General features: G+C 42.3%; 1 protein-coding gene across 1 annotated transcript; it reads left to right on the top strand.

Moving 5' to 3' along the window:
* Nucleotides 1-622: 622 nt before the first annotated feature.
* apln (apelin) lies at nucleotides 623-21,654 on the top strand. The gene is made up of 3 exons (XM_036569020.1): nucleotides 623-879; nucleotides 13,555-13,727; nucleotides 17,207-21,654. The coding sequence occupies exons 1-2, from the start codon at nucleotides 813-815 to the stop codon at nucleotides 13,719-13,721; spliced, it is 234 nt and encodes a 77-aa protein (XP_036424913.1). The 5' UTR covers nucleotides 623-812; the 3' UTR covers nucleotides 13,722-13,727; nucleotides 17,207-21,654.
* The last annotated feature ends 1,728 nt before the right edge of the window (nucleotides 21,655-23,382 follow it).

Raw genomic sequence — 23,382 nt, 5'->3', positions numbered from 1 at the left:
AGGAAATTGCATGAAAACACTAGTATTAGAAGATGCTCTGAAATTTGGATTTGTGTCTTTGCCATGTGCTGGTGTTTCAATCTTGCTTTACTGCCATGCAGCAATTCAAAGACTTTTGAGCATGAGCATGTGTTCAGTTATTACCATAAACCTAAGCGCCCCATCTTCCTCCCACCCCCCCATCACTGTGTTTTTCAGTGGGAGGGTTAAGGCATGTTGGGCAGTGTGGGGGGTAGGGGGCGGAGGGAGGCCCCTTTTCCCTGACCCTCAGTGTCAGTGGTACATAAACCCCATGAACGAGCGAGGCTCCTCATCCAAGGCAAACAACCCCCATCGGTGGACCTGCCACAAGCCCACTCCCTGCGCCTTCACAGCTCTACTGAACTTGGCACTATTCTACGAGGAGGAGAGGAGGAAAAAAACAACAAAAAAGCCCACAGATCTCTCTGGGAGAGCTGCAAAAGAGACCTGCCCTGGGTCTTATATACAAACACATTCACCACACACACACAGCTACAGCCACACTCACCCACCAGCCTGTTCTCACACACAAACACCGCACACACACACAGACACACGCGCACATACACAGAGGAGCAAACAGTATCTCTCCCTTCCTCTCTCCCTCTCTCTCTCGCTCACCCACTCTCCCTCTCCCTCCCTTCCACTCACACACTCTCTCACACACACACATACACACACACACGCACACACACATACACACACACACACACACTCACTCACACACACATACACCACTACAGTATATCAGCTAGCGACTGGCGGAGAGACGGAGAGAGGGGAGAGCCGAAATGAATGTGAAGATCCTGACGTTGGTGATTGTGCTGCTGGTTTCTCTGCTGTGTTCAGCCCGTGCTGGTAAGTCAAGGGAGCGTGCGTCGCTCGTCTTTTTTCCTTCTCCCTCTCTCACTCTCTCTCTCTCTTTCTGGCTGCTGGTAGCTTGGAGCTCAGGGGTAGTGGCAGCTGTAGTTGATCAGTTAGCCAGCGTTGGTTGAGCCTTGGGTGGCTGGGGAGAGGAGGAGAAGCAGCACCTGGGCTGTACACTGTACTGCACTGCAGAGGTTTGCATGCTATCATTGTGGATTTTTTAAGTTTGCTGTGCCTCGGGTGGACCGTTCGATGCTTTGATTTATCAAATGAGATAATTAGAATTCGCAGGGACAAAAAGTACTGGTGATTATTTCTCTGTCATGCAATGCTAAGCTGGCTGACTGATCCAGTGTGCTGCTGGGTTTCACAATAGTAATGCACATGCTTATACAATGTTGTGCTATTAATTGTGCAATTCATTCAGAATGATTTCTCTTAAAAAGGCCAATGTACTCAGTACTAAATACACTGACATTCTGTGTGGATTTTTCTATTCCTGAAGACAACACACCTCTCACTGTCATTTTGGTTTTGCTGAGTTACAGGTGCACATAGGAACACAGTATACATGAGATCTGGGTGGCTTGTATTTGTAATTGATGAACAATTTATGCCATAATAATGTGCCTATATACTGTCATGACATGTCATTAATGTAGTACATGTGTCATAGGTAATGGTAATGAAATGTATGTATCTTCACCTTTGGCGCTAGCCAGAAGGTAGAGATTTCACCAATGGAAGTCTTAGCTGTGACAAGGAGCTTTCAGTCAGGTGACTGGTGTCCAGCCTGCAGATGTGATGCAGGTAGCAGCCTGGTGTTAAAGAAAACAAACCGTGGCCCCTGTGTAAATGCCTGCATCTTTCCAAAGACTGACACCAATCAATTAACAACTGCTGGGAAGCATGTGTGCGGTGCAAGAAAAGGAGAGTGTGTGAGCGTGTGTGCATGTGTGTGGGAGCTGGCTAGTGACTACTCACCGTATCAAACTGCCATTTCTGTGCACCTTCGTTACGGAGATGCTGCTATTTTCATCACTGCACGAGTAAATGGGAAGCAATTAGCCTGCATTACTAATTGCAGTGCCATTGTTTATTTTTTTCACTCCCGTTCCATGTATGTAAGTGAGACTGCTCCATGCTTCAGCTCCTCTGCTTCGGCTTCCATGCCTGAGCTGGAGTAGGAGTGCTTCCATCCAATGTAATGCCCCCCATCCCTGGTCAGCCTAACTGTCAAGTGCCTGTTCCTAGGAAGGCAGCATTAGCAGCATTAGCTCCATTGAGATAGCATTAGGGAATTAGGCGCTGGTGAGGAGGATAAGAGAGAGAAAGAGAAAGAGACAGAGGGGGAGCTGTTGGGAGTCTGGGATATGTGTGCTGTCGCGGGAAGGTGTTGCAAGCCGCTCGGTGTGTAGGCAGTGGGTGTGAAGCCTTTCATCTCCAGACGCGAACACTTTCTCCAGTTCACCAGGAGTTTGCTGGAAATTGCGAGCTATTTCAGTCTAGAGATAAAGAGAGGGAGATGTGTGTGATGGAGTATTTTGGGTGAGGTAGGACGACTAGGCTGAAGGGTGGGGACGTGGAGGAGAGAACTCACGGTGCAACAGGCGACAGCAGCTCCGCTGCTGCAGCCCCAGACAGTGGCTTTAGAGTCACCCGGCAGAACGGCTTAGTGACTTTGCAAATCTCATCTATACATTCCTCAATCAGCTTGCTTTGTAATGGGTTTTCCTCACAAACAGCCAAGTCTCTCCACTCTGAGCCATTCATAATTCATTCCGAAAGCAATCTGTCTTCCAGTCCCGCCATCCTTAAGCCTGGTATGTAAACACGCCTCGTTATGGAAACCGCTCAGCCACTCGGATCTGTCATCCTCTCAACCAATATCAAAGTCTCATCTTTCAGTCATGGAAGCAAAGGGCGAATCCTTTGCCGTGTACAGTGGAGACAGGAGGAAAACAACAGGTTGAAATATGCACACATGCACATGAAGCTCCTGAGATGTGTAATTTTAGCTGCTCGATTTGTCTTCTCAGCTGTGAGCAGGTGAGGGCACAAAGATCCTTGCCATTATCAGAGATGAACCATCTGTGGGCTGAAAGCCAATTTCACATCAGCTGTCAGCAACAACATTATTCAATATTAAACTTTGATGTATGGTGGATGCGGGATCATACAGCCTCTCTGCTGTGCAACCATGTGTTCCGGGTCAGCCAGGAACCATAGAGAGGCCAGCAAAATAAACACGGGCCTCATTAAGAAATCTACAGGCACTCAGCGAGTTTTACAGAAGAAAAAGGGCCGAAGGCCGGTATATTTTGTGAAACAACATCAGTGGCCTTGCGCTAGCCGCATGCAGGAAGCTTTCAATCATAATTCCTAGTTCTTTTCACCCGCTTGGTTGAGGAAAAGAGGGCGCTTGTGCCTACGGCTGTGATTACAGGGGCCAAAGAAAGAACACAAGCGGCCAAACTTTTCCAGATGTCCAGCAATAATGTGATAATGGAGAGTAAACAGCATGAAGGAGAGGTTGGCTGCAGAAAGGTTATTACAGGATTACGAAGAATCATTCAACAGTCGCAGGACTTTTTTTTGAGGGTTCCACTCCCTTTGCCTCACACATCACACACTTCTTGTTACGATTTCATACAATTTCATGACTATCCAGGATATCCTGTCAGTATGGCATAAAAACTCTTTGGAAAGAAAAGATATCTCTTTAATATATCTGTAGTTTCTCTTAGACAACCATGAGATCAGATGGAAGTCGCCTGCTTTTCAGATATTTCCCCTGAGCAAAAGACCCCGGAAATCTCACGTTTTCTCTTGAGTTTCAGTAAAACCTAAATGAAGTGACACACTGTGCTCATAACCCTCATCTTATCTACGAGATGACAGCAATCACAATATGAACTCAACTACTTCTCATTTAAGAGCCTTCTAAGTTTTAATGCTGTGAATAACTAATTTATCTAAACAAGGAATATCTCAGGTGTCCTCTTTGTGTAATGCTATTTCTCGTAAGGAACTTAAATGAACAGTAAAGAAATCCACACTGGGTAAGGTTCATATGTTTTGTAAGCTTACTTTCTTTAAACAGATCCTGGCACAGTGTCTCCTGGAGACTGCTAATTTAATCAAAACCAACAACTACCATCCCAAACACTTGTTGCACCCACTTGTGCAGTAAATGCAAATTCTACAGGCTGCACATATGGCACCTATATACATTTAAATCATACTTGGGAATTTTATCAATACACTGCTGGATGGCTGCCCTTATTAAAATAGGTTAGACTATTATGCTATATTATCATTCAGTTTGTTAGGACATAAGGTTCAACTTTGAGAAATGATCCCCAGTGGCCCTGTATAGTAAATGCTTTAGTGTGCTAGCTACAGACCAGTGTAAAGCAATTCAGAGTCCTTAGAATAAACCAGTTCACCTTGACCCTCATGCTCAAAGGGAATACATCCGCAGGGAAGGCAGAGTAGAGGGAAAGAGACCAAATATTAAAGCAAGCTGCATAGACTGTGCAACAGCAAAAGAGGTCTTGGAGGCTTTTCTGATGTGGAGGCGTACACAGGCACTAAAATATTAAACTACCTTTAAAACTTTCCCAGCTGGTGGTCTCGCTCACTCTCCTGAAATCGCAGGTGGACGTCTGCGGGGAATATAAAAGGTTTAGTGACGCATTTAAAAAAGCTGCTCATGGCTCCTTCTCCGATCTCGTGCATCTGCCCATGGCAACCTGTCTCGTGTGCTGCTAGCCCCCTACGAGCAGCCAGCCAGCCTTCTTCAGCAACATCCCTGCTATTGAACATTCGAGACCTCCCTAATCTGCCTCTCTCTCCCTTTTCTCTCAACAGCTTAATTAAAGCCAGATATTCCAATAGCCTCACTCCATCCTCCGCGGCCTAATATTAACCTGATTTATGGCTCCATATTTGAACATTAAGTGTTACGTTTATAGAGGCTGCCAATCAAATGCGATCAGGGCGGACGTTTTTACAAACGGCAAGGCACACCAGTGAAGACGTTTCAGGGCATGAAATAAACAGGCTTTAATTGCTTTCATGCTTAATTTGCATGGGGTGAGAACATATTATGGCAGCTTGTCAATGATATTGCATATTTCCAGCAGCAGTACATGGTGAATAGTACTTTGAGCATATACTACAGAAGCCCAATCCATTGACAGGATTTAAGCCTTCTGTATTGGGTCCTCTACAGCTTATTTCCAAAAACCTAAAGCAGCTTCCCTGTATTAGCGTACTGTTAGCACAGAGAGGTTTTAACGTGAACAACTGAAAGTGGATAACACATGATGTGGTTGAGAGTTATGGAGCAGTTTAGTAAGACACCCACTGATAGCACTATAATTTGCAGCTCCAAGCTAAAGGGTAGGTGTGTGATGCCTTTGCCTTTTATTGTACAAAATTATACATTGCCAACATAAAGCTGCACCCCACATCTGAACTTTGTACCTTCACAAGAGACTATTCACCTCCTCTGTTAATGTATCTTACATTGTTTCTGTTAAAATTAATCTTTGTGACTAACTAAAATAGGACTTAATGCACAGGAGAACTTAATGCATAGCAGACAGTGGCAATTTCTCATCACACAGATCTCTCATGCCTCATTACTCCATTTCATTGTCAGATTTTAGGTATGGAATGCTGTTATGTTTGAAACAAAAAAAGCACAGTCCCATCTGCTACCTCCATTCCCACAAGAAAAAAAAAAATTGGCGTGTGTGCATAGTTTGCTTTTAAAAATGGCACAAAAAACTGAAATGGAATTCATAAACATATATCTAGTTCAGCCAAACTGTTTACTGAACAAATTTTGGAGCACTGCTTTTCATTTGGCTTCATTTATACACATTTTATACACACAGTTTATATACCTACACAGATAAACAGAACTGGTGAATGAAGTGTTCAGAATGATACTGGCTGTGACCTCTCTGACCCTGAAATGCACGGTGAGAACAAGGGCAAATATTTGGGAACTTGAAATACCAGTGCGCTTCCAGGTTTTCTCAGCTATGCAAAAGAACTGGTCACACACATCTGATTCATTAATTGCACAGCGTATCAGATAAACGGCTTAGTTATGGGCTTGTGCCCCTTCATTCATTATGTTATGGATACTGTCCACCGGCTATGAGAGATTTTTTTTCAAACGAGAACCTTTAGGGATCAAAATGTGTGCTTTCAGCAGAAAATCTCCCAGCCTGTGGCAGTGTTGACACTTCTCTCAGCGGTCACCCTGTAGCAGGGCACTGGCCCAAAGCAGGGGAGGACTGCAGCTGACCCCCAGCACAGACAGGCAAAGTGCAGAGTGGTTAAGCACTGTTTTAGCAGGTCCTTGTAAGCAACTTGCTGAATGATCCCACTTCCCTTACAGATTAAGGCTTGGGATGGGGGCCTGCACCTCCCTCTCAACTATGAGCCTGCTGCTGCTGACTGGGATATCCAGGTCTCAAACTCAGACCAACGGCTACATCCCGGCTGAGCCAAATCCTCTTTAAGAGGGCATTCTGCTCGGCATGGAAGCCAATTCAGGCGAAATCTTGCTTAAGATGCTTTGCGTGATCTGCTTCGTGATTCTGGCTTTATTTTGAGGTCCCAACCTGCTGTAACCTCTACCCACTGATTCACCCCTATCAGTCCAGAGCAACATTGCGACCATTCAGTCAGTCTCTCTCTCTCGTGCTCTCCAAGCTTCATTAGCATTCCTGGCAGCGGGCGGCCCAGCCGCTTTGAACCTGCAAGCGCTCTGATCACTCGGAACTGGGCCACTTCTCACCTCATCATTAAAGCTGTGCACTAATTTGGGTCATGTGTAGTTTGCTTGCAAAGCTGCTCGCCATCTGAAAGTGTCCGACGAGATCAGAGAGCTGAGTAATGACAAAGTACATTCACTTTTTTTAACCAGGGTACAGCTCTTTTATTCTCAGTAATGGGCCTCAAAGTAGAGCAGCTTTTGTGGGCTGTGGGTGAGCTATGGGGAAGACAGTGTACCGGGACAGAGGGGGCAAGTTTTCATGCACTCCCTCTTACTCTCTGGAGCCATTGGTGAACAAAGCTGGCCTTCATTTTCCCCCAGTGCCCAGTACTATCACGGCAGCACAATGCTGCATATCAAACAGCTCCAGTGGCCCCCGAAATGCTTCCAAAACAATCCCAACAAGCAGCCTGCAGGCCGGACCTTCCGTAAGCAGGAGGAAAGGGTTAACCGGCCCTTCCTGACAGGCAGTAATTAGGGATTCAGGAGACATGAGTAGCAAAATTTGTGAAAAGTTAAAACCTTATCAATTTCCGATTAACAGTATCATTCTTTTTAGTCCTGACTGAGCGCCTTTCAGAGCGGCTGCCATGGTAACGTGGTCTGAAAGTCGGCTAGAGATTGGTACCAGTTTCTGCCAAGGCCCTGTGCTACTGGTAGGCATGCGATAAGCACCGCTGTGGCTCTAGGGCTTCAAAAAGGCAGAATGCTACAGAACGGAGCCTGCCGATTTCAAATGCCGCTCAGGGAACGCCAGTGGCTTCCTCACCTTCATTTGCATATCACAAGAAATGCGTTGAGGGAACGTCACGTGCAGTGCTAATAAATGTAATGAGGCACACTGTAAAAGGGGTTTATTCTCTGCCTAAGCTAGTGCTTTATATGAGTGTTGTCTTAATTTGTGTGTCTCATTTAGGACACAATGCCTGTGATCCGCTATGACTAAGTGGAGGATGCTTTGGCAGGCTTCATATTATTGAACTTGGCATAGCTATGTGAGTAGTAGAGAAAAAAGCCAGCAAGAGCAGGAGTGCTCTATGTTGTTCTCTCTCTCTCTCATTCTCTCTCTCATTTTAATGAATGAAGGTCTTCGGAGATGCTGGGTATCACGGCTCTGACGTCACACACTGCCAGCTATGGTTACACACCAAGGGGATCCACACCCTGTGCTTGCACCCTCGTATACACACATACACGGTCTCATCAGCACAAACAATCCTTAGCTGATGGAGTCAGAAAAAGTGTTAATGCAATGTAACTTACAGCAGACAACAAATCGATTTCTGATTGTGCATGCAAGTGCAAAGCATCCCATTAGCCAAAGGCTTGTGATTTAATGAATGACAAAAGGGAGAAAAACAGATTAACTCATAATTGCATTGGTCACCTCTGACCTCATGGAACTTTTCAGTTGCAAGCATTCATTCTGTATTGACTGAGACACCCCTGAAGAAGTTGTTATAGCTGTGGACTATGATGATCTAATTCATTCTATCTATGATGCACCGAAATGAAAATTCTTGGTCGAAACCAAAACTAAAATTCAGGACACACCTGGCCAAAAACTAAAACTGAGATAAGCTGACAACAAATAAAAAAAAGTTTACATAAAATTAACCCACCTAAATTATTACAGTATGTAATGCATGTAGGCTACAATATGTGCCACAAAATCAAACATCTTCAACAACAAAGAACAGCTATTCATCCAAAGCAATGAATTTCATAATTTTTTAATTATACATTGCACGTTGGCACTGTCCTTTGAAAATTTCAAAAACTGTTAAGCGAATAATGGTGTCGGTGTGCTTGCAGAGACTTTTTTGCTTCTGTTGCTTTGCTGTATTCTGCGAATCAAGCGGCATGTCATGCACTCAAGTGGAATCGAACTTGCAATGAAAAATTATTTGGGGGTTGTAAATGAATCTGAGTGAACAATGAATGTCCCTCATTGAAACCATGAAACAGTTCCACACAGATGACATTTTTACTGTTTATCTGCTGGAGCTCAAACTGTTTGCATGCATCTGTGCTGGAGATAGAAGGGAACAAACACTGTCATCACCATTTCTCATTTTCATTACCATAAAAAGTTTGTAAAGTCTTTAGCACACATGCTGTTAACAGTTGGAGCTCCAGCAGATAAATACAGGTACATACAGGCATATACAAGTATACAGAAAATTTAAATGAAAAAGCTATAAAAATGCTCACTTGGTCTGAGAAACAATATTAGAATAAATACAAATAGTGTGTTTTAGTGTTTGTTTGTTACTGTGATCAGTTAGCCATTTTCAAACGTAAGGGAGGAGTGACATCCAAGAGACATCTGGAGTAAAACTGATCTTCTAACTTGCTCACAAGATAACAACTACTTTTTTGAAAATAAATTCATGTTTTTTACTGTATTTATGTGTATTTGCATCTATTCAAATGATCTAACTATACATACACACTTATTGCCAAGATCAGTGCTTTTAAACAATGTGCTAAGGTGCCTAAGACTTTTGCACAGTTCTGTGTATACACTTTTTTATACAACTTTATACAATTTTTACATTCATATAATTACAATATTATTATTATTATTTTTCCTCTAGATTACTAAAAGTCACCTAGAGATGGGTGACAAATTTGGTGGAGCACTTTTTGGACACTCCAAAATTCTATTTGAATCGGACATGTTTGGGCAGCATGCTTATGTATCCTAATGAGGCACTGCCAGAAAATAACAAAAGAAAGAAAGAAAGAAAGCAAAACAGGTAATGCCTGCAGAATGTATAGCAAAGACAGACAATAAATCAATAATCCTGTAACTAGTTTCATAAGGAAACTAAGCGAGTCAATTTCAATGTTCAAACAGAGACAATCCAATTATATAGCATATTGATTCTCTATTACCTTCAGATGATTGAGGTTGGGCAGCAGTGGGGTAGTGGGGGGATAAGTATCAGAGGTCGAGCCTGAGGAGTGAAAAGGCATGTAATACATCTCCCTATACGGAAACGCTGTGCTGTCCTCACCTGGTTCTGCTTTGCACATAAGTAGATCTAATCTCTCATTTCCTGGAGTAGTGGCTAACAGATTAAATCCATCTGGTCCTTCCATCCTCCAAAACAGACCGTGTCTCTAATGTGTCTCTAATAACGATCATGTGTCTGTCTTTTTTGCGGATTTGTGACTTTTTCTGTGGTGCGAGGTGTTTATTCAGACAGCGTGTTGCACATTTAGGCCAGTCATAGGGATTCAGTGAATCACACATCAAACTCAGCAGCCTCCTCATAACTCTTCTGTGCCCTCTGCCAGACAAGCTTGGGGAGATGTGCAAACGCCTTCCACATGAGAGACAGAGCGGGGATTTAGAGGAATAGGCTATCAGCTTCTGTACGTCCAACAGCACTGAGAGAGCCGTGTGAAAAAGCCAACATAATGGATAGCACCCAAGGAGTGCGCTGAAGCAGGGAGCAGAGAATGAAATAGAAGCACTTCTGGCTATTCATCATGACTCTGGAGGACAGACACATGAAGCACAGTCATGGCTTCACGGCAACCTTCCATGCTGGAGGTAGAAAGAAGTCGGCCATTGCAGCTATACTGACGTATTCCAAAAATTCTCACTTGATGAAACTATAATGACGGAATAATGAAGCAGCAGGACTGAGCGGCAGCTTTTGGTGGGAAAAACCCAAAACTGCACTTCAGGGTGTCTTAAGAAGAGATATGACATCTTAAGATAAGAATAGTAGTATCATGAGAAGTATGTGGTAGCACATTTCTTCCTGGCTTGCTTTTCTTCTAGTAAAAGAATCTGGAAAATATCTCGCTAACAGGGAAGCAGTCTATTACCACTAAAATCACTTACAATGTAATAAAACAGTAGAAGCTCTTTATTCCTCAGTGGATTTAGTGCAGGAATGGTGGGTTAAGGAATGATCATATCTGCATGCACAATCTTTTGTATTAGATCCAATGTTATTGCCCTTGTCGCTTTGTATTCGTAACCAAGTGTGAACGGATGCAGCATCCCCCAGAGTTCACTAAAGGACTGTGTGCTTTGAGAGAGAGCCAAGAGTTGCAAAATAGTCAATGGCCGTGATTCTGCGTGCTTAAAATAGGCATCCCCTCGACATTCATCGCATCTGTCTGACCAAGTTTTTCATCTGGGTATTAAGAGTTAATTCATAATCATCGTTTCATGCCTCCTGAAGACTTTATTTTTAGCAGCTTTCATTACACATTTTTCAGCCCAGACTGAGACATGTTCCCTACAAAAAGCTGAGCAACGGCTGGCAGCTTGTGATGGCAGGAAACGTCTAAATTGTCTCATTACGCACAGGGGTTATGACAGACTGAGCAGAGGGAGAAGAGCAACGGTGATGTACTTTTGTTCAGCTCAAGCTGTCCAGGTGTAATTATGGCCTCTCCTGGCTGTCCGGCTGTATCAACCCAGGAGTGTTTGCCCCCTTCGTGACAGTCCGGTGCTATTCCTCCTGTCACGTTGCAGGGGACGTACAGGCTTGAAAAATGGACTGCACTGACAGGCACAGCATAGCTAAGACCCCTGCTCTGTTTTTCTCTGCTGCTTCTAAAACTGCATCAGAAGAGTGGGGCGAAAAATCTCTCGTAACCTTTCTCACACATGGAGCCTTTTTACCCCCTACACCCACCACCAATAAGGAAGAAATGAACTGAATGCAGATACAACGTGTAAACTTCCTTCATTCATTCTGTTTCTCGTACAATAACAAGAGGATAATGCCAGGATTAGGGTGCCTGGGGGAATAGTGAAATATACCGTGGAGCTGTTCTATGTCTCAAATAAATTAGTCAACTGTTGGTATGAAAACGTGTAAAGTGCTGGATAAAGATGATTAGCTTGAAAATAGAACCTGAGTTGTGAGGAATTTGAAAAACACAGACTGAAAATACTTAAACCATAAGCAGCCGTTTGGCCTTATTATCATTTCTTGTGGTTCAGTCATAACAGTCGGTCATGGCTTTATGGCCTTAAGTGCAATCATTAACCTACAAATAGTACGATATAGTAGTTAAACAGTACCACACTTTTTCATTCTGAGAATAAAAAAACCTAAATGGTTCTGGCTTGTATGTTTGCATTCTGCTCAGGGCAAGATAGCCCTCGTTATCATTCACAAGGGGCAGAAATTCTGAGAGTGCTTGACAGAAAATCCACTACCAACAGTCTTGACATTAGCTAAGGTTATTAATTAGCCCGAGTGTCAAGTTCTAAGTTTCAAAACTAACAAAAAGACTTGGCTGAGCGTCAGGAATCCATTCCTTCTCATGTTAAAACAGACCCTGCATGCTGTTTTAGCGATGCAAGATTTTTAAATAGTAGCTATTATATTTGTCTTGCAGGCCCTTTAGATTCAGAACAATTGTCTTTAGTGGAATATGTCACATAATATATTTGCTCCCTAAAGAATCGCAATAAAGGTCTGTCACTCTCTGGGGGGACGTTTGGAATGTGTTGATCCAGTGTGAGTGATGTCATTCAAGTTCTTGACAGGAAAAGCTTAATAGGATTCTCTGTTTACTTTAAGACTACAGCAGTTGTTGAGGGCTCCCTGAAAGATTCCTTTTTTTACTGGCAGAGGAGTCATCCTGACTGACTTTTTGGCATTAGCCGGAGGTTCTGACAAAGATAGATGCAAAGGTTAAAACAGGAGGACAAGCAAGAGGGAGATGAATTGACAAAGCCAGTGAAGAAGTAATTGAGGGCTTCTCTGATGAATGGCATCTTGTAAAATATTATTTAAAAGGACTCATCTGGAAGCAGTGGCCTGGACGTTTACTGAATCTGCAATGAGAAAAATGATTGATTAATGATCGAGCAAGTTTTTTATGCACTACTCATCTGCTTCAGTTAATTTAGAGTTACGATAAATCTGCTCTGCAAGTTTCCATTAATTCTGCATGTTGGTAACTTTCCAAAACATTGCTAAACATTTCTGGACTGTGTAATGTGCTCAAGTAGAAAGTCTTAGAAAAATGATCAGTGATCGAAAGAGATCCGAGATCAGTCAGATCAGATATCAGAGAACAGATGAAGATACTACAAACCCTCCACACCCAGAAGGAGGACTTTGATCTTCTTTAGAGGTGAACAGTTAGTGGGATATGGACCACACGCAACAGCTCAAGCCTTAAAATATCTAACCACGCTTACTGAAAGATGACTCAAAACATCTGGGTATATTTAAGTTTACATTTGCACAGACATATTAATCACTGATCATCAGTGTTTTCTGAGTACAACATTTGATGCTACGAGAAGTTCAAAAAATGTGAGTGTAGTGATGTTTTAAAGTGACCAAAGCTATTTGGAAGTGGTACTTAACCATTTCATGGAATTGAGCTGAGTGAATCTACTTGGTGAGTGTCATAAAATAAATCTCACAGCAGTATATTAAGCCTTTGTAGTTATTTGATTCACCAAAAGAAAATTTCAGTTTTGTGGTACAATACTCTCACCTGGAAACTCTGACTAGTTATTAAGAGTCAGATGATAAGAGACAACATAATCGCTCATCTTTGCATTGCTTTTTTTTTTGTTCTACTGAGCAAACATTCTGCAGCACATGACTGAAATGTATGTACAAGTCCGAGTCTACTTTCCACACAATGTGCCTTGCAGTTGAGCTAGAATTTCAGTATAACAGAGTTTAACTTTTCACTAACTAAGAGCACCAAGGTAGCAGATGTGGCATCTCTGATGGTGGTTTATCATCCAGAATAGGTTAGCCTTGTTTATGTTTATGGTATTAACTAAAGTAACGTTGCCTGTTTTTATTTACATACATATTGTGAGTATTTCAATCCAAACTGACTTTCTCTTCTTATAGGTCCAATGGCCTCCACCGAGCATAGCAAGGAGCTGGAGGAGGTGGGCAGCATGAGGACTCCTGTCCGGCAGAACCCTGCCAGAGCTGGTCGGAGCCAAAGACCCTCCGGCTGGAGGAGGAGACGCCCGCGGCCTCGCCTGTCCCACAAGGGGCCCATGCCATTTTAGAGCAAGGTCAGTCCAAAAATTAAAACTCCCACAATGCACAAGACATCGCAAACATGCTGCTACTTTAAGTGTCATGAATATTGCTGATGTGAAACCAAAAAAAGCAAAAAAAAGGAAGTGTTTTAGAAAGATCAGACAGATTATAAAAGTAATCTGCGAAGTAAATAGTGAAGTCCTGACATTCTTCTTTGATCACATGCTCTTTGATAAAAAAGAAATGGCAATTGCACCTGAGGGCACATAACTACTAACAAAATGCTTTATTTCTCTGGGAAAAAAGAGCAAATCCATTACTTTGATTTTCATTTCGAAATGGAGGGTTTCTCTTTGAGAGCAGTGGAAGCACAAAATACCTTTTACTTTCTCCATATGCTACCGCTTCACGCTTAGGCAGTTTGGGGAAGCTTATGTGTAACATGAGGAGAGGGAAACTGTAACTGACATGCCCCCCTTTTCTGTCACTTTCCATGAATTGGAGGTTATTGTCTACTCAGGAAAAAATAGCATCTTTATAAGATTACTGGACTTTCGACTGTTGGCTTTTGCCGGTCCATTCACATTCAGTAGCTCCACAGTATATCCAGCCCAAACCTAATACATGGCCAGCAGTCGAAGAGGCAGTGTAAGACAAACAAATATTACCTACCAAAGTCAACTTGATCCATGTAAATGTTTTCCTTTATTCTGATAATGGCAATTAAATCCATTAACCAAACACAACACTTACTGGAGGTCTTTTTCTCATCTGTACTACTTGGACTTATTTTTCACATGAAAGAATATTTTATTTGATGTCTGGATAAACAAGACTTCATGTGACTCTTCTTTCATCTTTAAAGCTAGGAAAACACAGGATGTCAATGTCTTACCAATACAAGAAAATACCAATGCAGCAAAATAACTGCATGTCACTTTCAGAGAAAAGGAAATAGTGCTGCACGGTGAATGAAATATAGTTTAGTGCTGGGAATGCACTGAATGATTTTAAAGGTTTTAAATGAAAGATGTATGGATTATGCAAGGAGTCCATTCAGAATTTTCACACGCATAGTCTACAGGACAGGCAAGCACTGTTGGGTATAATAACCCTGCAGGAGGTTTCAAATACATAACCTACAGCCTACGGAGTCTCACCATAAATTAACCTCATATGGGACTGATCTTTTGGGGCAGATGCAGACACGTCAACCCTTTATGGCATTGTTAATCCCTCTTAAAGACAGGGACATGAAAGCAGTAAAAGATCAGAAGCCCGGCCCCCCATATCTTTCACAGTTTTACAATCTATGGCAAATTATAGGTTTGTTATTGTTATGGCCAGATTTTGTCTGGGAATCTAGTCACTCTCTATTCACTCTCTCTGACAATCTAAGGGAAAATGCAGTGGTGACGCCACAAAGGTGAACACAAAGAGCAAGGTCATGGCATGGCAGCCTGTGCTCATAGGACAACACAGACCTCGGAGAGTTTAATGCCCTGCTTGGTCAATAAAAAGTGACGCATTCTCTTGGTAAGCTGGGCAGCCAGTGCTTGTTTTGAAGCCGAGACTGCTTGTGGTACAATGAGTGAATCTGCAGGAAGTTGTGTAGCTCTATTAAAGGGAACGGCTGAGTGAGTCCCAATGTGGACTCCAATAACAGCACTTCAACCCCAAACAAGACAAAGACTTCTTTTTCATTCAGTCTCTTCTTCGGCTCCTCTCATGCCTTCCTAGGGTTCAGAGTTCACCTCATTCAGCTTTTTCAACCACATCCCAACAGACATAGTTGGCTGAGCCAGCTCATTTCGCTTGACTAGCATGCCAATCAAGCCGCCATTGGCTGGCACCACAGGGGCAATGGCCAAATTCATAGACCACAACATTCAGTGTTCAATTGAATTCGCATGCGACTCTAATGAAATCCATTTGCAGTTTGTCACTCCGCCTATGAAGCAGTATGATGTCGACGAACTAATAATTCCCTCCATGCATTTCACCAGGGAATAAAAAGAAACATGCAGCAAATCAGTCTGTGGCCCACCTGAGATTGGCCTGCTCTGAGCTTCTGACCTGCACCTGGCTAATGTACAACATGTCACGTTTTCCACTGGGTGAAAAATATAGCCTCGCACTTCATCAACTATGCCTAAAGCTGGGTGCAGTCTGACCAGGAGAATTAACTCTCCTTAAGGCCTGATAACAGCCAGGGAACGGCAGAACAAGGCCACACTGGAGGCATTTCAACTTGAAAGGCTTTTTTCTCTTAATGTTTGCTCATTTCTTTCGCTGTGGCTGCTGATGAGGAGTATGTCTTTTGAAACAGCTGGAGAAAGTTATTGTTCTTACCAAATGGGGGATGGTCTGAAGTTCAGTTTTTTCAGAGCCAATGATAAATGGCTCTTTCTTTGTATTACACTGAGAGTGAGTAGCAAGGAGACGTACACTTCTTGACAGTCTCCCTTTGGCCCACCAGCTAACCTTAACAGCGTTGTCTCGTCTGCAGCCTTCTTCATACATTCGTTCTCTGAGGGGCAGAGAACAAGAGGTTAGAACCTCAGTTGACATTATAGGACTTGAGGGTTGTGATAATGAAATCTTAGCAGCATGAGCATCAACTACTTGTGCTTTATGAGATCCAGATGCCACAACACATCAGAGGGACTGCTCAGGAAGAGGAAATGTCTTCCTCAAAGGCTCTGAAAAAACAGAAGGCCATAGAGAACAGAGGGAGCGTCTGGGCAGCTTATAGTGCCATAGGGCAAAAAAAAAAAAAAAACTGATTAGAAAGGCATTTTTTCCTATCCAAACCACACATAGCTTTCTTTGGTTGGTTAGACAGATAAACAAAACAAGAGCACATAGGTGAGGTCACAGAACAAAACCAAACATGATTCAGTGACGATTCACAAACAAAAACATTGAGATTTGAATCTGTTCTCTGGTTATGCAATGATAGAAAAATGCTTAGGTATATCTAAAGATGCTGGAGATGCCTCTTATCAGTCAGTGGGTACCGTTTTTTTTGGAAGAATGCCGGCTAAGAGCCTCTACTATCTAAAATCTTTATGAATAATCAGATGCGGACACAACATAAAAATGAGGACAAATGTAAAAGATTACCTCATTGCTTTTCTCTGATTCACCGCTCAAAGTGTATCATTAAGGTAAGCATGAAGTACTGCTCATAGCTGTTTCTTGTTCTGGAGGTTTTTTTATAGTTACTGTTTTAGTGTTCATTTGTTTTATTTTTCTTTGTTATTATTTTTTATTCAGAAGATTGAGAATGGCATTTCAGACAATATGCTACAGTGAGTTGACCTGAAGATTACCATGGGCAGGAATGTACTCTAAAATTTCTGATAACACACTGATAAATGTATTAAGCCACCGGAAATCTTCCTCCAGTGCCCATGTCGGTGCTTATTACTTACATCCAGTAACTTAATGGAAACATATTTATAGTAAGCACCACCCCTTGACCTTATTTTGTCTTCTCCTCTTACAGGCACTGCTTAGAGCGCCCTCCCCCTTGGTTCTGATTTCTATGCTCTTCCTTTGCCTTGGGGGGCCTTGCAACAAGGGGCCTTCGCCAGCCCAGCCTGAAGAGTGATGTCCATAGCACCTGCTGGTTCTTCAAGCAACTCTTCTTCTGTCCACAAAATACCAGGACACTCACCCTCAGCTCTATGAAGAATTGTGGCCCGGGAACGGGGTGGGGGGATATCGAGCCCGAGCTACCAGATTCTATCTCTCTGTCTGTCTCTCTCTCGCCTCCCGTGGTTTTTCCTCATTCGCTTTCTAGAGCCCTTTCATTGCCACACTTTGCATGATGTGTGAGCGCTGGGGAGCCTGGTCCAAAAAACAGCCTTCACCTGAAAGCGTCAGTTCATTCTCCAAGGCACATTATTCCCATTCTCTGTGTAAAGGTGAAAACTGCCCCTTTGTCCCATTGCTGTGTTGTGGAAACTTCTGGTGTTGACAATTGTGATGAGGGAGGGAAATGGCAAGGATCTAAAGGCAAAGGCATTTATCTGAAACATCTTCATCACTTCTTCTATCCCAGGTCAGCTACTTGCTACAAATGTAACACTGTTACATTTGACTTTTTTTGCATATCTACTGCAAAATATAAGGAGAATGTCCTAGGAAAATAGATTAAGGACCACTTCAATGTAATTTTATTTGGTTACCACTGCTGATTATATATAAGTACATCTGGATTGTGTTGCTTGGAATTAAAAGTCTATCTGGAGTCGAGAAAACAGAAATCTATGACATACAGATGGGTTGCATTTCATCATTTATGTACTTACACAACCTGCTTTAAGCATTATTGCTTCTAAAGATTTAGCTGTCCAAAGCCAATTATGCATTACACTATAGACAACCCGGGATTGTGAGCAGTGTGCTTAAAGTTTAAGCCACAGTGTCTCCTTATTGGATCACACTACTCTACTACCCATGTGTCTGTCCTGAGCCCTTTCCTCCTCCCCCACTCCACAACACTCCACAGCAGATATACACGACTGTTAACTGGCCGGGGAGCCCAGTAGGGCAGATCACCTCTCCTCTTAATGAAGTGCCAAATAGTAAATCTACTCTGCAATGCTGCCAGGAGAGACAAAAGGCAGCAAACATGTTACCTCTTATTTTGAGTCTTGAAACATCTACACATATGTATGCATTTCAACATATTTGTTTGAACAGCCAATGTAAAAGACAATGGTAGCAAAGAGGATAGTTTAAAGAAATCAGACCAAAAATCTTTTAAAGCAGACAAGGTTATAGTGTGTTTTTGGAACCAACCACTAGTGCTCTCTTCTCTGACTGCTTAGATGAAGGCTGGATCGCCCCCTAGGACAGATACCTTTTGATTGACAGAGTAATATGCCTTTTATTTACATCGTACTGGAACTTATTACCTTTTTATTTTGTCTTTTATTTTGTTTTTTGTTATATTTCAGTTATGTTTCTCAGGGTGCTGTGAGAGAAGCCTGTACCGAATGGTCTATATTTTGTGCATTTATTTAAGAAACACGCAAACACACATGCAAACACAAACCTACATGCACAGTTCAGTACAACGTATATATGTTTTATATATAAATATTTATATATATCTCCCTGCTTATGTATCCACCACTATTACTACGTATTCAAATTCAGTTTTTGTAAGCCATTATCGTTCTCCCTGTTTTGGGAGCAGTTGCCTTTTAGCCTGAGCCTCTTCAGCACAGGTGGCCATTGCTTTGATGGCTGTGGTCATTAAATCCTACTGCTAATCTATTTCAGATGGGCCTCGCTGGAGGTTAGCCGGAGCCACAGGCCCTCAGTGTCTGAGCTCATTGTCCAATTGGCTTAGATTGTGACCGCACATACCCTCACGTTCAACATTTCACCCTAACTATTTAACACCCTATAAACTAAAAGCAAAGCAGGCCATCGTTGCATTTCCATCCTGGTCCTTATTTGAAGAGGTCTGTTCTCTTTTCTCCACTCCCCCACTTTTTTTAAGTTTTAAGCAATTGTAATGCAGAGACACAAGGCTTTTATGAGACTGTTAGCCATATTCATAATTGTGACCATCATTCAGTCAGCAAAGCTGGTGTTCTTTGACCAGTACTCTAGTCCTATTGTCCATCTTCTATTTCTCTCTGTGAAATTGGAACAGAAATCCTCCACCATCAACGTCTTGCAGCAAGAGCAACTCTTAATAAGAGAGTGCCTAAAAACCATGGTGGTAAAACACCCAGCCAAGCTCACCTTGATTAAAAATGTATTAAATCTTAGGGTACTGTGAATGCTAATAATTCCAGTCTCACCATTATTATTTAATACCCTCTCAGACAGAGATGTAGATTTCATTAAAGCGCCTTCAAAATGAGACAACTCTAGTGCGCGTCTAACGCATTAGCAGGGCAGAATCCAGAGGAGATGAGCTACTTTCCCCATCCGTGAGGCCGGGTCTGTTGAGATACAGCCGACGGGATCAAAGAGACAGGGTTAGAATCACTATTTTTCTGTCTGGGAAGCTCCTGTCAAAGGTGCAGAATAACGTCTGCATCTGCACTGTTCTTCATGAATGTATCTTTAACATCTGCACCAGCTGAGCTGCCCCTTCAGGGAGTGAAGTAAAGCAGTGTTTCAGCACAATTCAAGCCTTGAAAGAAAAAGAAGAAAAAAAAAAAAGAGAAAAAAAACACCCCCATCACTGCTACATAACACAACCCATCAGTGATGGCTATCTGTTGGATCACACGTCCAAAGACAAACACGTCGTCGTCCAAAGCCTGTTATAGCAGAGACCCCTATCAATCACTTGGCTTTGCTCCAACACCTCTCTGTATGGGCATGCAAGGCTGCACTTTTGCAATTCCATTATGCTGCTGGAAAAATAAATCCTGAAAACACGTCTCTTGGCATGTAATGGTTTTCCAGTGTATCGTGACAATTTTATTGACTGATTCTTGTCTAGCTGGTTGTCCAAAGCTTACTTTTAAATACAGTGTGGAAAGCTGTATTTTATTTGTGTGTGCGTGTGGTCGTATAAAAAGTATAGAGAATTAGTCTGCTACACAATATGTCGTGGACACATGAGAGTTTTCACACCTTCTACTTCTGCCTGGTGCAGTCCACAGTCCCCTATCAGCCCATCAGGTTAATGAAGTTTGTGGTAAGAAGAGAATGAATATGCCCAGACTCAAAAAAAAAAGAAAAAAGAAATGGGAAACCAATAGCGAAAAACAACAAAGCAAACAAAATGTCCTTAATTGTCTTTCCAGCAAAGCTCACTCAAAAGAAAAACCTACCCCATTTCCTCATGTGTGTTCCAGTGTTGAATCACAATGTCTGAGTAATGTTCCTATGCACTTCTAAGCATGTTTCACTCGATTCACTGGTTTGTTCCCAGAGATGTTCTGTTTGGGCTCAGATTGTATTCGCTAAAGAAATGCGTGTTCGCCTGGGACTGCAAGTGTGGGGAGGAACGCGATTGAGTGCATGTTTGTATGATGAGAAGAGAGTTGTGGCAAGTGAACTGTAGGTGCTCCAGTCTCAATGGCTTGGGTTTCAAATGGATAGAGAGACTGTAGGCAGTACATAAAACACTTGCCTTGACAGGCGTTTTCTTTTGCATTGGTTTTGTGATCGCATTTTTTTCCTGCGCTCCTAGCCATTGTTGAGTTTTAACCATCATCAGTGTGACACCCGACCAAGAGAGGCAAAAGAATACAACAAACAAGCAACACATTTGATTGCGTGCTTTTGATAAGCCCGTCACTGTGCATGTACAATGCATCACCTGAAGGATCAAGTAGCTGAAATCCAATCCCGCATCTTCGCACATAGCCACTAGCCGAGCAGTCAACAGGATAACTACATTTTGATATCCCATGGGTGAGGGGCTGAGAATGATCTGATTATTCCATAGCTTCTAATGAGACTTCACACCCAGACTAGAGCGAGCTCTGTGTGATTCTAACATATCCCTTCATAAACATGGCCAGTTTGTTCGGCACACCAATTCGTCTTGAATAGTCAGAGGATACCTGCATCGTCCATAGCCAGACTTGGCTTATCAACAGTATTATTAGGCCATGCAGAAAACACTGTAAAGACAAGGTATTAATCCTCATCTTTCCTGTTCGAGGTGTGTGCTCATAGAACTCACCAGGCCAAATGTACAGTCTCTGTCTCTGTTTTGATGTTAAACTGGGCAAAAATAAATGAATAAATAAATGAATAAAACAAGTGTATCAGAAATGGTTGAAATACTGTGTACATATTTGAACTTTTGGTTTCTAATTTATAAAAGATAAGCTTTAGCTCTTGGAGTACTTATTTTATTTTTTCCTTTCATGCGTAGCTTTGTGTTTTTATTTTCTATTTCTGTAAAGTGTGTAAATATATCTTTATGATAATAAGTAATATTAAAAATCTTATTTTAAGAAACAAGTGTGAATTTGTGCTTTTTATAACCACCGCTTCTACAATGTACACACTTTTCTATGCAATATCACATTTTACAGGCCTAACTTCACAGAACTTCCAAGTCAAGCTCAGATTTTGTGTTCTGTGACTGTGGCTTGTGTCTTCTTAAAATGACTAAAATTACTTTTTGGCAAATTAGTGGTAAAGCTCAATGTTTCTTAATCACATGACCGTTGACTAACCACAGTAGCCCGCAACAAGCAAGCTCTGCAGCAGATTGTATCAGCACCTCTCTTGCATCAAGCTCTCTCCAATTTCTGATACAGAAGTAAGATTACGAACAAGAGTTACATTCAAGTTCAAGGTTAGAATCAAAAGAGGATGAATATCTTTCGAATCAGTGAATAATTAAAGCAACATTTTGATGAGTTACAATTATTTTATATCTTTAAATTACTGTCACTTTGTCACTTTTTAACAACCAAAGTTTGCAACTTTAGAGTAAAACGTCTTTCTTTCTTGATTTTTTACAAAGATTCCAACTGACTGTCAGCTAACAGTCACCAAACTGGAAAACCATGTCATAAAGCTCTAATGGCTTTGTTTATGCTATCATTCAGTAGAATGTGGCATGATGGGGGAAAATGGCCTGAACTACTGAGGCATCAAAAAGACATTGCCTTCAAGAACCTTTAAAACTGATGCAAAATGCTTTTAAAATCATAGTGTGGCTTTATCACCTGACACTGGCAGTTGATAGTAGCCAAAGAGAGTGAAAGAAAAAGTCTGAGGGAAATGAAAGGTTTGCCTGGTGCCTCTCAGGAGTTCTGAGCCCACTGGGACTGCTCTGGGAAGTGTCTGCTTAGCATGCGAAGCTGACATGGTCTGACAGGCAACAGGTCGCCCCATGGGGCAAGCGCAGCCCAATCTGAAGAGGTTATGTCATCAAACCCAGGTCAGCTGTATAATTGGGCAGGAGGTCACCTAGGTGATATGGAGCGTGACAACGAAGATCTAGAATTACAGTGCGGCTCTGGCCAGAGAGACAGCTCCAGGCAGTTAAGCATCACCAGAAAGCTCTTCTAACTTCTTAGGGGTCGATGAGAGGTGCTAGCTTCGGTCTCTTCACTTTTTCTGCTAGAATGTCTAGTGGACACCCAAGAGTGCTCATGGGTTCAGCTGACATTCTTGGACGTGTTAAGAACCTGAGAGAGAAATCACGTAAGAGGGTAAAGTATGTAAGATGGTGTGCCACCAGACTCTCAAGTACCTTTCTTAATTACTGAAAATGTCCTGACAGCAGGAGTGTACGGAGAGTGAAGTTAGAGAGCTTATGGTAAGCTTTTATTAGCTAGACTTCAGGCTAAGCCTAAGCATTAATATCTGGATCATCCCTGGCACCAAGCTTCCAAATATCTTCCATCACACCATTAAAAGCCTTTACTGCTGTTTGGCTCACCTAGCGTAACACCAGCAGCTGTTTCAGCACTGACTGATGGGTGAATATTGGTGTGTTTTTTCTGGTTTCCAGCTCAGTCACTTCAGATTAATCAACCAAGCTGATGTGTAGTGGATCTGACAGTACATTGTCAAATCACCAGCATTCATCAACTGTCAAAACTCCAGGAAGAACGTCAACATCATGGACAATTAAGTGCATTGTGGCTTTTAAGAGGTGCCACTTGGGCTCTCGCATGGGGTCCACCACTGCAATGAAGAGGAAGTAAAGTACTGGGGCTACAAGACCAAGCC

This window comes from Colossoma macropomum, unplaced genomic scaffold (genome assembly GCF_904425465.1).
Source record: "Colossoma macropomum unplaced genomic scaffold, Colossoma_macropomum, whole genome shotgun sequence".
NCBI lineage: Eukaryota > Metazoa > Chordata > Actinopteri > Characiformes > Serrasalmidae > Colossoma > Colossoma macropomum.
The sequence above is the reverse complement of the archived record's forward strand: the minus strand, read 5'-3'. Positions and strand labels throughout refer to the sequence as shown.